The sequence below is a fragment of the Ornithodoros turicata genome, chromosome 4 (assembly GCF_037126465.1).
Source record: "Ornithodoros turicata isolate Travis chromosome 4, ASM3712646v1, whole genome shotgun sequence".
NCBI lineage: Eukaryota > Metazoa > Arthropoda > Arachnida > Ixodida > Argasidae > Ornithodoros > Ornithodoros turicata.
Window position 1 is genome coordinate 32891458 of NC_088204.1, and position 16470 is coordinate 32907927.

Consider the following 16470-nt stretch of genomic DNA (forward strand, 5'->3'; position numbering starts at 1 on the left):
TCAATTGGTGGTAGACCAAAGCTGTCCATATAGATGAATCTATCATTTCGATCCATCATGTACAACAACCAATGCTCTCCCGGGCCGTCGTGTGGATGCGTATTAATGACAATGAAACCTTCTTCTTGAAGTGGCGAAACTCTGTCGACAGCGTAGGTTCCTCGATACATTCTCACAGTTTGAGGGTTCATTGAAAACAATAATTCAAGATCTAGAACGTCCATGATTTAATCCAAATGAACTGCAAGGTCAGCATTGACTGTCAATATCTTGGGGCTCTCACTTATAAGTATAATCTACACAGCGTGAGGCAATGGTTTTGCAAATTTAAGTTCAATTCTACAATTTCCCTTACGTATCGGATTAAAGTAGCCGCCAACGGGCTCGTCTGCACTGAGGTTCCAATGCAATATGAATGAATTAGTTTTATAATTCTGATAACGCAGCTCGACGCTTCTATCATTCAGTTGAGATAGGAAATCATAATAGCTTCCTCTGCATAGGTCATTGTCCCAATCGTGTGAGAGTTGTTTTCGATGTCCATCAATTGTTAGTGTTACTGAACTCACATTGAAATGCTCAAAATAGAAAGGACTCAGTTTGAAGTGACCCTGATAGGCGTCGGTCCGTGTCATAACCATTGAGATCCGATCTGGAATGCGATCGGTGTATAGATTGTCGAATATACCATCCACTGACCCAGCAGTTATTGTCTTAATTTTGCTTTCTAAACCTCGCATAGTATAACACGCTGGATGTTTCTTCAGTATAGACTGGTGAGAGAGGAAAGTTGAGTTACTGACTTTGACTTTACGTAATGACAGTACTGCATTGTGTATCTTGATTTGATGTTGATGAGTTTCCCCTGGACCAGTCAATAAGCAATGCATGTCGCTGGCGTGCACAGCAGACACCCTAACATCCAATCCCGGTAATAATAGCTTAATTTGATCTGTCAAATCTGTATTAACACGCATGACAACTTCAAATAGTTTGCCACCACTTGTTCTAGAAATGAGTGCTTTCGCAACATTCAAATTTGGATCGTTTGCGGCATGTTCACCTGAATCATAAATATACATTCCGCAATCATCTACTGTTTTCTGAAGACGCGTGTTGGTGTGGAGCAAAGTATCAAGCATACATCGGTAGGAATTCAAAAAATTTGATGATACCAATCGCTGATTGATATACACATTAATATACTTAAACATTGCAGCTCCCAAGTTATTCACGGGGAATACAACATCGTTGACTACACCGTCCGCCGTTCTTGTATACGGATCACTCCCATCGCTTCTCAATATCTGCATAGTTAGTTTAATGTACATACTAGAAACATCGAGATAGAGATCGGATAAGATGCTTATATTCCATTCAATCGTGGATTCGCCACCTGTAATTCTTGATACAGGGTAGAATAATTGACTCTCGCATGATTCTATAGAAATTTGAGTGGGTGGGATTTGAAAAAGCTCACACTCCCCCTTCAAAACCAATTCGGACTGGGCACGGACTACGTTGACCAGTGACATGTTTGAGACTGAATACAATTGGCACCCTCTCCCATGTTTTATTTTTAGGATTGTTTACCTGTAGCCACTTATTTCCCCTTTTTCCCCCATCCACTTCTTTCAAGTTGGAAGAGTGTGTCGCTTCTAAGAAGAAATGAATCGTTTCGCAGCTCTTTTTATCGCATCTTCCCATGACCTATGGTAACGAGTACGAAATCCGATCCCGTGTCGAGACCTCGGCCGCCGATACGCACCACTTCTAATGGTTTTCTTTCAAATTGGACAACTCCGTGTCGATGCGCCGGTTCTAACGGCTTTTTTTTTTTTAAGTGGACAGTCGTTTTGACTTACCCCCACCGCAATGCGTTATCGTCGCGACCTCCCGTGTCGATGCGCCAGTTCTAATGGCTTTTTTAAGTTGACAGTCGCACTTATCCCCACTGCAATCTTGCCTTATTTCCCATTTAGCCGTATCTTGGACTGCTCATTTTTACTATCCCTTCAGACAAACGGACGCCAGCGTTGACGAAAATATTTATTCCTCACTCCAATTGGGTTGCTTGTCAAAGACGTCTTTTCTTCTTCTTTTCCTACGTCTGCCACCGCCGCCAGCGAAATCGTTTAACACTTGCGACTTAAGCTCGGATGCACTGCTTCTAATAGCTTCTTTCAGATGTTGACCATCTGATAGTTTTCGTGCCAGGTTTTTTGCTGCATTCATTGCGGTCTTAGTAACGTATGGATGTGCTCATCGCAGGAGGGGTAATGCAAACTTGCGCAATGATTTAAAGAATCCACTGCCCCTCTGGAACATTGGTCCTGAGTATGGTGTAATATTGCCAAGTCCGTGACCGTAGTGGATTTCCGGGATTTCTTTAAGATACATGTCTAAAATGTAGAGCTAGAGCTGTTTTGCCCGGTCCTTTGAAGTGGAGAGGTCGACCAGAGTCGTCACACAACTTAATTGAAATGAAATTTATTTCATTATGCAATAGCTTAAAATATTGTATGTTTTGGAAAGCATAATGAATGATATTGTCTTCCTTTGCAGAGTATGGAACTAATTTTAATATGGGAAACTTCTTTGCACCCAAGTGCGATGATTCGATAATATCGCAATAAACTATAAAATTATGGAATAATGGTGTAAGTCTGAGGTGTGTGTTTCCAGCCATAGGTGGGCATTTTGGTGAAACCTCACTCGCCCTCACCCTCACGGCCCTCACGGGCACATGCCCTCACTCTCCTTACCCTCACCGCCTTCATGAGCACATGCGCTAACTCGCCCTCACCCTCACCGCCCTCACCCTCACGGCCCTCATGGGCACATGCCCTCACTCGCCCTCACCCTCACGGCCCTGACGGGCACATGCGCTCACTCGCCCTCACCCTCATGGCACTCGCAAACGAAAGCCCTCACCCATGAGGGTCTTACCCTCATAAGGTCTCCTGTGAGTACACTCATGAGGCTGTGCCCCTCATGAGACCTCCTGTGAGTGCACTCATGAGGTCTGAGGGGCGCCAGGTCTCCGTGAGTGAAGTCACTGGTGAGGCTTGAGGTGTGTGAGGTCAGTATGAGGGCATTCAGAAATGAGGTCAAATGACGCATACCAGACGTGCGCAAATTAAATTATGATGGTATGGTTCCAGCGACACAACTACCGGCTGTGTGCACCTTAAAGGGCTGGTGTGCACACATTTAGCAATTTCATCTATGTCGCGCTGGGAACACAGCAAAGCGTCCTGAGCTGACTGATTGCTTGGTGATATGGTTCCAGTGACCCAACTACCGGCAGGGTGCACTTTAAACGGCTGGTGTGCCGGTTTTTAGCAACTTCGTCTACGTCTCGCTGGGAACACAGCAAAGCGTCCTTAGCTGACTGATTACTTGGTGATATGGTTCCAGCGACCCAACTACCGCCAGTGTGCACTTTAAAGGGCTGGTGTGCCCGTTTTTAGCAATTTCGTGTATGTCGCGCAGGGAACACAGCAAATCGTCCTGAGCTGACTGATTACTTGGTGATATGGTTCCATCGACCCATATACAGGAAGGGTGCACTTTAAAGATCTGGTGTGCACGTTTTTACATTTAGTCTATGTCGCGCTGGGAACACAGCAAAGCGTCCTGAGCTGACTGATTACTCGGTGATATGGTTCCAGTGACGCATCTACCGACAGGGTGCACTTTAAAGGGCTGGTGTACCCGTTTTTAGCAATTTCGTCTACGTCGCGCTGGGAACACAGCAAAGCCTCCTGAGCTGACTGATTACTTCGTGATATGGTTCCAGCGACCCAACTACCGTCAGGGTGTACTTTAAAGGGCAGGTTTGCTTGTTTTTAGAATTTCCGTCTATGTCGCGCTGGGAACACAGCGAAGCCCAGGACACTTGGCTGTGTTCCCAGCGCGACATAGACGAAATTGCTAAAAACGTGCACACGAGCCATTTAAAGTGCACCCTGCCGGTAGTTGGGTCGCTGGAACCATATCACGAAGTAATCAGTCAGCTCAGGAGGCTTTGCTGTGTTCCCAGCGCAAAATAGCCGAAATTGCTAAAAACGTGCACACGAGCCCTTTAAAGTGCACCCTGCAGGTAGTTGGGTCGCTGGAACCATATCATGAAGTAATCAGTCAGCTGAGGAGGCTTTGTTGTATTCCCAGCGCGACGTAGACGAAATTCGTGAAAATCGGCACACTAGCCATTTAAAGTGCACCCTGCCGGTAGTTGGGTCACTGGACCCATATCACCAAGTCATCAGTCAGATCAGGACGCTTTGCTGTGTTCCCAGCGCGACGTAGACGAAACTGCTAAAAGCGGGCACACCAGCCCTTTAAAGTGCACCCTGCCAGTAGTTGGGTGGCTGGAACCATGCCACCAAGTAATCAGTTAGCCAAGGCGCTTTGCTCTGTTCCCAGCGCGACATAGACGAAATTGCTACAAACTGGCACACCAGCCGTTTGAAGTGCACACTGCGTGTAGGTGGGTCGATGGAACCATATCACCGAGTAATCAGTCAGCTCAGGACGCTTTGCTCTGTTCCCAGCGCGACATAGACGAAATTGCTAAAAACGGGCACACCAGCCCTTTAAAGTGCACACTGCGTGTAGGTGGGTCGATGGAACCATATCACCAAGTAATCAGTCAGCTCAGGACGCTTTGCTCTGATCCCAGCGCGACATAGACGAAATTGCTAAAAACTGGCACACCAGCCCTTTAAAGTGCACACGGCGTGTAGGTGGGTCGATGGAACCATATCACCAAGTAATCAGTCAGCTCAGGACGCTTTGCTCTGTTCCCAGCGCGACATAGACGAAATTGCTGAAAACGGGCACACCAGCCCTTCAAAGTGCACACTGCGTGTAAGTGGGTCGATGGAACCATATCACCAAGTAATCCGTCAGTTCAGGACGCTTGGCTGTGTTGCAGCGCGACGTAGACGAAATTGCTAAAAACGTGAACACCAGCCCTTTAAAGTGCACCCTGCCGGTAGCTGGGTCACTGGAACCATATCACTAGTGCCTTCATAATTTGCCCACGTCTCGTAAGAGTCATTTGACCTCATTTCTGAATGCACTCATACTGACCTCACACCCCTCAGGCCTCACCAGTGACTTCATTCACACAGACCTGGCGCCCCTCAGACCTCATGAGTGCACTCACAGGAGGTCTCATGAGGGGCAAAACCTCATGAGTGCACTCACAGGAGACTTCGTGAGGGTAAGACCTCCTGAGTGCACTCACAGGAGACCTCATGAGGGTTAAGAACCTCATGAGTGCACTCACGGATGGCCTGATTGCAGGCTTGCCCTCACTCACCCTCACCTCAAAGGTGTTAGGTGAGGGTGAGGGGCACTCATGAGGGCCCTCATGAGTGAGTTCGCCCAGCTATGCCACTTGTACTGTTCGCAAAAGTTGTAAGTGGTGCAAAACCTAGCATATTAGAGAGGTATTCTGATAGATGAATGGTAACACCGTCAATTGGGTTGATAGTGCAGAGCTTTCTGTCATTACTATATGTGAGTAGAGCTTTGCCTTCTAATTGATTTTTGCTTGTACGTAGCAGTAATTTCGGAGTTTCATAATGATCTGGTGGAACAGTTATTCTTTTTGTAACAAGTACTTCTTTCTCTATAATCAAGTCATAAGTGCGTTCAAATGGATCTCCATAGTAGTAGGCTGTATCATCTGTTATAATATAATTATTTAATCTGAGGAGATTCTTGAGCTGTTCTGGAATAGCAAAGAGACTGTGTAATGACTGTGACAATCTATAACTATTCTCTCGGAATGTTACATTTGCTTCAATTCTGTGTGTTTTAAAAAGGCGATTTAATGTTGTCTTGATAGAACAACCTGGAATGAATGCGATCAAGCCATTTGAAGTAAGAATAGAAATTTCTTCTAGTATGCATAGCTGTGAAGCGAATTCCTCTCGAAGGAATGTGTCCTGACGAGGCACCTTAGAACCTATCATAGTATTGCCTTGAATGGATGACACTCCAATAGTCTCTTGCAAGTTTTCATCTATAAATTTAATTGACCGAACAGAATGTGGTAAACTGAATACATATCTCCCATCAATATAAAATGGGAGAACTGTTCAAGTCTTCAAAAAGCTCTAGAAGGGCCATTTCGATAGTTTTTTTAACGACAATAGTCTTGCGAACCTCTGCAAAGTCTTTGTAATCAACCTGCATGACACCATCATCAGTCCGCAGTAAATTGTAGAATAGATTACAGATAGATAGTTCTTGTAATCCAACTTCATACTTTCCACTGAGTTGTAGGGGTGCATTCAAAGCAATTGTAAAGTTGTCCAGTGTATTTGTTGGATATAATTCGGTACAGTCATTGGACAGAAGGTGCATATAAAACTCAGAGCCTGGCAACATCGTGCACTGGAACCCACGAATTAAATGAATCGTCATAACCAGCCCACTTCACTTGATAATGAGTGACTCCATCAATTTTCTTACTGGATATAATTTTTTCAATTGGATATGGGTCATCAGCCTCTTTAATAACGCGCTGCAGTTCGTTTGCATAATATGTGCCCTCTTCTTCTACACCATCTGGGCCTGCAATGTAAAAGACAGATGGATCTGTTTTCTTATACCTCGAAATTGTATAGATAACGTGAGGCAAGTGTCCTGTGCACCCCTTGTCAAATATTGATCGATTCAATAGAACACGAACTTGCTGGCCAATTTCGAATGGTATTGTGATGTCATCATCTTTTTTACTATTGGGTCTATTGAAGAGCTCAACCTCGTTACTTTCATTCACTTCATTCGGTGTCATTTTAATAGTTCTATGGTAAGAATTGTTATAATCTTCTATAATATTTGGAAGAATTTTAAGGTTGTGATGTCCTTTACTACGAAAATAATGGAATAGGCGACCTTTAATAGTCCTAATGGCACGTTCAGCTAAACAAGATTTAGTAATTGAAAACGAATGATAGAGGACTATGCCATGTCGCCTGCACCAAGCCTGCATATGTTTCTTGAAGAACTCAGACCCTGATCTACTTGGATTAGTCGTGGATATGACCCTCTCTTTCGATATAGCTTCATAAATCCTTTCTTCACATCTTCGCCTCGCTTGGTCTTGAGAGGTGTGGCCATGACTTGCCTCGACAAACAGTCTATCACAAGCAGTATGTATGAGAATCCTTTATTGTATTTCTTGTATTGGATGAATGAAATGAGGTCTGCTTGATGTAGGTCATTCAGGTGGAGTGAGATGACTTTCCTTCTCTTAAATCTTCGTCTTGCATCTTTGTGGAGAGTATAGACATCGTCGCGTTGTAATTCTTGTAGTGCTTCTTTCCTTGTGATTTTCCGTGCCTTTTGATAGCGTTTGACCCCTCCGAGCCCGCCGTCAGGTGATCTGTAGCTCATTCTTCTGAGAAATATTCTTCATCCGAAGATGAAATCAACTTTGTTCTTTGCGGCGACTTGTAGGTCTCCCACAATATTTTCTTCTTTGATTTTCTTTTCTGTCTGATCTTGTGTGATGGTAGAAGTTTTGACAGCTTTAGAAACCAAGCGGGCCTCACTCGTTTATGACCGGATAGGTACAAGACCAATTCCATTATACTAGAGCACTGAATGGTTTTGTTGTTATGAATGATTTCTCCTTTTTCATTCCATGACAAACTCCTCGGTATCGCTGACACTATGCGCCTAACTTTTTTAATATTTATATTATCTGGTAGAGCATCATAATCGAATTTTCTGCTAATACTTTCCTCCATTTGTAATGGTTTTATTATTGGCGGATCTGATTCTATTGTCGGTTTCAATTGATTTTTTATAGTGTAGTACATAGCTGTTAGCATACACTTTACCTTTCATTCGCTTACCTTTCACTTTCATTAGATTCCAAAATAGTGTCCACTGGATTTAATACCTCGATTTTTGTTGCCATTTTCAAACACCGGTTACCTTAGCTATAGCCCGCCCTGCTACACCACCTAATATACTAGTCAAGCCTGTCAGTAATAGTGGGAGTAATGGGACCAAACCTCCTCGTTGTCGATATAAAAACTTTTGTAGCTTCTTTGGTGATTTGTGCAATGTTTTATATGCGATGTATCGAAATGTAGCTTTATATTTCTTTAAATCTTTGTATAGTTTTGGTGAAAGTTTAACATTACCATTCAATATATTCTTGCAAACTTCGGAAACAGCTTCAATGCTGTGCGGAGGAGCCTCCTTCAATATATTTTCCCGTTCTTTTGGAGTGCAGGTTTTCATTTTGGTATGAAAACAAATTGTGACTCGAGCTTGGTTATACCCGTTCGCAATCTTTTATCAGACTGGGTAAGTGGGTGTAGGTCAATCACTCGATAACCAAATGGTTTCTCTGTTGCTTGTTCGAATGCATTCAGAAAGTATGGCAACCGTGATTTCCCGAAGATTTGTCGTCCTAGAAGTTCGAGTTGCACACGAGATCTTAAATTATTGAATAATATTATATATGTGCTGTTGTGGGATAGAGTGCGATAGTTTACATCGTTATGAAATAAGTATTGACAAAGAAAAATAATTGATGCATTCTTGTGATGGGTCGCTCTTGTATAGAGGTGAACCATATCTTGCATAACGTTCTTTTCAGTCATGAGATCAACTATAATCAGTGTTGGTATGTTCTCATCCCATGTCGTTGGTAATTCTTTACTAAATTTAATTTTAGTGATTCATTCTGCCAGCTAGCATCATATTTACTAACATAAAATATTTGTTCTGGGACTACACTGAATACTGATAGATTTCTAAGGATGTTACGAACTACGTAAGTTTTTCCTGACATGGAAGGTCCACATATAATAATTCGTGCAGGATGGATGAAAGAAAACGGTCTTACATCGGACGTTGTGTCGCAGAGGTAGAAGTGAAACTGATAATAAGATGTATTGATAACTAGATTTATTACCATCCACCGTCGATTTGATCAAATTGATTTTTTGCAGACTCTCGTTTGATCCTGAGGAGACGTTCGTGAGACAAAACGCGTCTGATAGCTTCAGCTTTTGCTTCATGAATTTCTTGTTTCAGACGCCATTTCCTGTCTTCGGTAGACTCAACTTCCTCCTCTTCACATTTCTTTCCAAAACAGCGACGAAAGAGCTTCCGCATAATTATTTTGGGAGAGAGCTCCTGGTCTTGGGGAACGAATGGGAAAATGGGGAGGTGGGCTCGCTCGAATGGTAATAAATGGGAAAGAGTGGAGAGGAGGTTGTATGATAATGAGGACGCGCACGTTTAAAAGTTTCTTCCTCACTTGACCGAAACACATTTAAAAAAATGTCCAACGAAAATGGTTTTTTTTTTATTTATTTAAAAGTTTTTTATTTGAAACATAGTTCTTTTTTCTCATGGATATGGTCTTTTTCAGAAGTCAGCTCGAGCCCAATATACTTTGAAAATGGTAAGGAATTATAAAGAACATGAAAAAGGTGTTTAAATTTGATTTCTTGTTTCAGCTCCAGAGTCGCCGTTTTTGATTTGCAATGCAGTTCTTTTTTCTCATGGCTGTTGTCTTTTTTTCAGTATTTAGCTCTAGTCCGTCATTTTTTCAAAACGGTAAGGAAATATAAAGAATATGAAAAAGGTGTTTAAATTTGATTTCATGTTTCAGCTCCAGAGTCGCCGCCGCCGATATGTATGCATTATTGTGTTGTGTATATAGTTGTTGTGTAGTTGTGTATAGTTGTTGTTGTTGTTGTGTGTGTGTGTGTGTGTGTATTATTAATTGATAATATCTTTTCAGCTTACACACCAGTACCAAGACCAACGCCTGAATGTAAGTAAAAGTTATAGCATAATTACAATAATAAATGACGTTCACTTACAGATTACTGGGGTCCGTCGCCACAGTGTATGTATTAATGAAATGTATAAATTGATATTAATTTAGATTCACTTACAGATTCCTGGGGTCTGCCGCCACAGCATTGTATCTATTATTGAAATATAAGTATGGTTTGATATAATAACAATATCTACTTTTTCAGGCCAGTGCTGTGTCCAACGTGAGTTATCGTGTGGTAAACAAATGTGACGACGTTAATTTTATGTTTTCTTACAGGATTGGAAACAAGAGTTTCTAAAAAATGTTACCATTGAGACATTAAATGAAATATTTAGAGAAGAATAAATGTACATATTCTTTATTATGTGTATTGTGTTTTTTCTGTTACAGGTCGTGAAGGTTTTTCGGCTGGGTTTTTCTCCTTCACCTGATTGGCATCACAATTGGCACAATTCCCAGCACAATTGGCTTTAATAAATATATATCAACTTGATTGGCATTACAATTGGCATTAGTAAATATATTTTCACTTGTACTTTTTGTGTATGACCCTTCTTTGCATGTCTCTGCATGTTATAAGCGCGCGGACAAGCCTCCGCACTGGCGCCGCGCCCTCCGCACACGCGACGGTGTCCCTGACGCTGTGGGGTTTGAACCAGACACCCATGTCTCTAACTGGACACCAATTTAATGGGACACCCCCTATTACTACTCATGTGACCATTCAAAGAATTTAAAATTGGAAATGAAAATGTGTGTCTTTCAGACTATTACTTTAATCAAAACGCACTGTGATGTAGAATGATTATTTAACTTAAATTATTAAACTTAACAGAACTCAACTCAACTTAACACACTCAGCTTAACTTAAATTATTTAACTTTATGGAAAGACCAATTCGCCGTGCTGCCCCTTGCAGTGTCAGAATGTATGCGTGTATTTGCATTCCATTCCTTCAACATCAGCATAGAAGCACTAGCTCTTTGTCAACATTCCAAGTCTCATAACAATGAATTTTCTGCTTCAAATATGCTCTCTAAAATCACAAAAATTGTTTTTGTTATTTTTCTGTGGTGTCCCAATTTGGGTACTTGAGAAGGGGGAGTACTCGGAAAAAGTACAGTGCAAAGTACACGACTTGAAATGTCCTTGAAGTAAAGTACAAGTACTCAGAAATGTACTTGAAGTAATTGGTACCTCGACCATTTCCCATGACAGGATACAAATAACCCCCAGTTGCTGTCGAGTAATAAATATCTGCTACATCTAACGACATAACTTCGTCTCACCTTGCCACGGGGTCTTCTGACAGATTGCGCGGTTGACCCTGAAGCGGGCACAACACAAACTTTCTTCCTCTCCGTTGAGTCTCTTTAACAATATATGTCCACCACAGCTTATTCGCGGTGTTGAAATAGGGAAAGGATGTCATAGCTATGCGTGGACAAAAAATGTGTCTGCATCACGTGAACTGCGATAGAGAGGCAACATTGAGTAAAATGCCTAAGTTACACTTGGAACTTTAGTGCATATGCTCACTTGAGTCTCTTCTATGCCTTAATTCATGCGTTATCTTCCGCTGTTCCAGGTCCCAATCTCTCATGTGGACAGTACCTGTTTCAGCAACTGCGGGATCTCGAGCGGCCTTTATAGCTTGGATTTCGTTGTACCGTGCCAGGCGCTGGCTACTGTAAGTAGCGGAACTGAGACCGCAATGCTGCGAATACGCTGTAACAACGCCGTTCGGTGCAACCAGCGTTGAGTGGAACATGGGAAGGTTATAGAGATGTTTACTTTTCCTTGTTCAGCAATGTTATTGCCTCGCCTCTACCCTCCACTCGAGCTGCTCCTCGACACAGGCTTTGTACTTTATAAACAGACATCCTTATGACCAACAGTTAGCTTCATCAATCGGTTCGAAACGCTTCCCAAGCGAACGATATTGTCTACGGTTTCCTGGAGTACCTGGGTGCTAGGACTATCGACAAGCAGCTCGCCGGGATACCTTAGGATGGGCCCCTGTGACGGTACACAGTAAATCATTTTACACCTTTATTTGCTCAAAAAAGGCGTATTCTTATAAAAACACCCTTTTCGTTTCCGCAGAGGGTGCAAGAAGAGCATTACTAAAGGTGTAATATCGACATACACCACGTTTTGTCCAATTCCCATCATTAAGGGTGTGAAGTGGGGTGTTGAAACATGTGTTTGCCGTCTAATACACCTTTTTACACACCATTTGAATTGGGAATATGGTGTTAAAAATCGTGTTTTATTTCGTGAGGAAAAAAATATGCTGGTTTCACAGCTCCGCTCAGCAAGTCATCACATTATACACGATAACCTGAGTTAAAAACACAGTACTTGACTGCGAGGAATGCTAGAAATTCAGCTTATATCTTTGACTCGTTGCAAGCGAGGGTGTTAATTGCAAAACGCATCCCCGTCACCGTTACAAACGTTTCGCGCCTCACCACATGTCACGAACGTGCCTCAACAAGTTGTCTTTCAGTATATGATCCATCCGACATGCCAGTATAGGCTACTGAGGGTGCCCGAGGTCTCATCCAGCATCGGCATTCACGTTGGTCCCACCGTGTTACCAAGCTAACGAGACGTGCCTGCGACGCATTGCGCTTCGGTTTAGGCTCTACGATGGAACCACGGCTGGAAGTCTGCCAAGTTCACTGTGCTGCTTGCCGTAGAAGCAAGAACGTCGAATTGTACTATGTCTGGGCCACTGATCTCGGCCGGAAGCTTCTATTACACTATTTGCGAGGGAATATTTGCTACCAAATAATTCCATCATAAAAGGTGTTTTCAATAGAATACTCCCCTTTTAAGGGTGTTTTTCTTTTTAAACGCCCATTATAACCGTGTTTTATTATGAATACACTTAACTAAAGGGTGCATTAGAAAACACCCATCATATGAGTGTAAAGGCAACACTAAAAAGGTGTGCGCCATGGGACAAGCCATTTACACCAAAAAGGTGTAAAAAGTTTACTGTGTACTGATGGGAGAATGCTGGAAAGGGTCGCAGCAAAAGCTACCCTACAGCTGTCAATTAGCAATCAAATCTCGACGCCTCGTGATTTGTACACGTGGGCAAATGAATATTTGAGAAACATAACAGCAGCATGAGTGGTCAAAACGAAAATGAAAGGGAGGCTTCGATCCTCCTTCGATATACAAGGTGTCCCAACTAAACGCGAACATATTTTTCAAAAATATATACATCACATTTTCCAAGATGAAATCAATTGCAATATAGCATATGCAGAAGGGCACTCCTTAGGAGGGCATTAGAAAACTCCTAAGGCAACATCTTAATTAACTTTCAATAATTGACTTTTTAATTACAAAAGCTACAAAGTTGTCATAATGATAACATCGGGTCCCTTCGGTCACCTGATACCGGAGCCTTTTTTAGAACAAAAATTCGTTCGATAGATTGTCCGCAAAAAAAAAAATTCTGAAGGAACACCATTTTTTCTTTGCGTTCATTGCGCATCTTCGGGGACGCGACTTTCCTTCACCCACAATGTGAGAGGGTGAAAGAGCACACTATCGCCGCTTGCGTCCTGGAAAAATATTGAAAGAAAACAGAAAATGCACCCGAAGAGAAGGGCAGTCCCAATAGAGTCACAGGATACTTTTTTTTTGTGTCCGCAAGTTAAAGCTCATCTTCGACATATGAGGCGGCACTGTGCTCCTTCACCCTCTGACATTGGGGGTGAAGGAAGGACGCGTCTGTTCTGGAAACGGCTCCGGTATCAGGTGACCGAAGGCACCAGAGGTTCTCATTGCGACAACTTCGCAGCTTTCATAATTAAAAAGATAATGATTGAAAGTTAATTAGGACATTGCCTTGGGAGTTTCCTGCTGCCCTCTTAATGAGTGCCCTTCAGCATATGCTACATTCCAATTGGCTTAATTCATCATGAAAAAAGTGATATATATGTGTTTCTAAGTGCACAAACGTCGCCACGCCAGTACTGGACAGCAGTTTCGGCCTTCTTGGGCCTCATCAGCAGTACGCAGGCAACGTTTGAGCGGATGGCGTCAGAAGGTCACGTAACACGTGATTCCTCCCGTCAGGATGAGCTACCTCACCACTGAAAGCCCAGTGCGAAGTCAGTAAAGTATATTAGGAAAAAAATAGTCTGAGCTCTTTGGCTGCACGCATAGCATATGTTTGTGTGTGCTCCAACGTCGCCACGCCAGTGCTGGACAGCTATTTCGGCCTTCTTGGGCCTCATCAGCAGTACGCAGGCAGGCAACGTTTGAGCGGATGGCGTCAGAGGGTCACATAACACGTGATTCCTCCCGTCAGGGTGAGCTAACTCACCACTGAAAGCCCAGTGCAAAGCCAGTGAAGTATATTAGAAAAAAAAAGAGCCAGAGCTGCGGTCAAGGCTATGGTGAGCATGTCGTGGTCTGGCCCCCCTAAGGCCTATGCCTTTAATTTGTCTGCTCCGGTGGACACACCAATAGATATCATTGTGCGCAAAGTGCGTGAAGTAACCGGGCCAAAGGCAATGCAGTCGATGCAACAGCGAGGACGGGATAAGTTCCAAGTTGTAGTACGCAATGAGGTTGCTCGAATGAAGTTGAGCGAAGTAGAGAGTTTTGAAGTCTACGGCGGGGTTGTCCAAGTTGAACCAGTCGGGCCCAGTGTGGTTTTCACCACTATAACGTTGTTGCCCGCCAACGTGGGAGACGAATACCTGGTACGGGCGTAGGCGCCTTTTGGGAAGGTGTTGGACATCTCTCATCTGTGTTGTAAGGATGGCCCAGACCGTTGGACTGGAAACATCCTTGTAAAGTTCGAGGCAAAGAAAATGCCGCCCAACTTTTTAAGCGTGTTGGGGTATAGTGTGATGCTCAATTATAGGGGTATGAAAAAAGTGTGCGGACGATGGAAGGAAGAAGGTCACTTTCGCATGCAAAGCTCCCAGGTGCACACGTTGTGCGGTCTTCGGGCAGGAGACCCAAGGTTGCACCTTGCCGTGTGAACGGTGCAATGGAAATCAGGCTAGGGTGGATTGCAAGGGCAGAAAGCTGCAGAAGGCAGAAAGCAGAAACAGGGGGCGGTGCCCGAAGATCGGATTAGTGGTGACGCCCACGTCAGTGCCCACATGGCCGAGAGCGTACTCGCTGAAGAGCTTTCCAACAACAACGACAACTTTATTTTCGACCTTGGAGAGTGGGGAGTTTCATCGCCACAGGCGATACTCTAACCCATTGCTGGTCGGGATGGGGAAATAAAATAACGAGCCCCTTCACAATAACGATCGAAGTCCAATGGTGTCCAGAAATGTCAGAAGAGCTTTGAGCGCAGAGCGTTGCTGGGCTGGATTGGGCCAGGGACCAAGCAATTTCGATAGGGAGAAAGGGCGAGAGTCCAGCTGACGAAGAGACTCGGAGAGTGTGGTTCGGGAAGGTTGGTAGTGAGGGCAATGAAGAAGAATATGCTCCAGATCCTCAAGAGCACCACAGTGGCAGCAGGTGGGAGAGTCAACTTGTCTCAAGCGGTAACGCCACTGAGCTGTAAAGGCCACATCGAGGCGCATTCGGTGGCTTAATGCAGCATCTTGACGAGAGGTGTTTCGTGGCATGCGGAAAGCGAGCGTTGGAACAACCCTGCTCAACACAGAGGGGGGAATAATGTCGGTGTCACTAGGCGTTGCAGAATTGAACGGCGGTCTCCTCTCAGCAGAACAATACGGGTCCGTTTCCGATACGAGAGTGCTGCTTCTGCGGCGCTGTCGGCCTTCTCGTTCCCCACGACACCACGATGGGCTGGAACCCACTGGAGAACTAGCCTGTGGCCTGCGGCGTAGATAGTGTGGTAAGCCATTAACACATCTGTGACTAGGGTGCGGATGGGCCTCGTATACCGGAATTTTCAATTGCTTGAAGTGGAGATTTGGAGTCTGTAAAGACTGCCCATTCCCGGGGTGTAAAATCAGAGACGTGTTGTAGAAAGAAAATGATGGCATAGAGTTCCGCAGCTGTGGAGGAGGTTGGATGTGAAAGGCGTCTTCCGCGCACGACGCCTTCGGATGGAATGACGAATGCTGAGGCGGACTTGTTGTTTCGGGATGCGCCATCAGTACATGCTGCCGTAAACGTAGAAAACTTCTCGTCTACCAGAGCATGAAAATGGGCTCGGAGGACTTGAGGGGGGACCTGATCTCTTCTTTCCAGAAGGTTTGGGAGGCGTACAAAAGTGGGCGGTACCGGTAGAGACCAGGGGGCTTCCGGCGGTATAGTGTACTTAGTTATGAAGCGAGTGAGAGTCTGGCGTGTCCTCTGCGCTACTCGATAGAAGTCGCTTTCAGGGCGGTATCGAATTTTCCTGAGGAACGGGTGGCGGGGAATGTGAGCACGCAAACGCAGGTAGTGCCGAGCCGTTTCCCGCTCACGGAGAACTTCAATCGGAAGCTCACCAGCTTCAGCCAGTGAGCTCCCGGCGAGCTTCCAACAACGGCGACGATGTCGCTGGTGAAAACATGAAAGAAGGCGCGGGACACGTAACGCAGCAACGCACGAGCCAGTCGGAGCAGTAGTTGGAGAGATCGGAAGAGTCAGCGGAAGCTTCCGACTAGAGCACTGCAGGCCGGGCCGGGCTT

The 16470-nt window shown here is 44.3% G+C and overlaps 1 protein-coding gene across 1 annotated transcript in view; it reads left to right on the plus strand.

The window, feature by feature from the left end:
* The window catches only part of LOC135392954 (uncharacterized), a 262911-nt gene that overhangs the window by 233764 nt on the left and 12677 nt on the right, over positions 1–16470 (plus strand). Inside the window, exon 10 of the mRNA XM_064623587.1 lies at positions 11421–11522. Coding sequence (XP_064479657.1) covers positions 11421–11522 — 102 coding nt within the window. The remainder of the gene's footprint in view (positions 1–11420; positions 11523–16470) is intronic.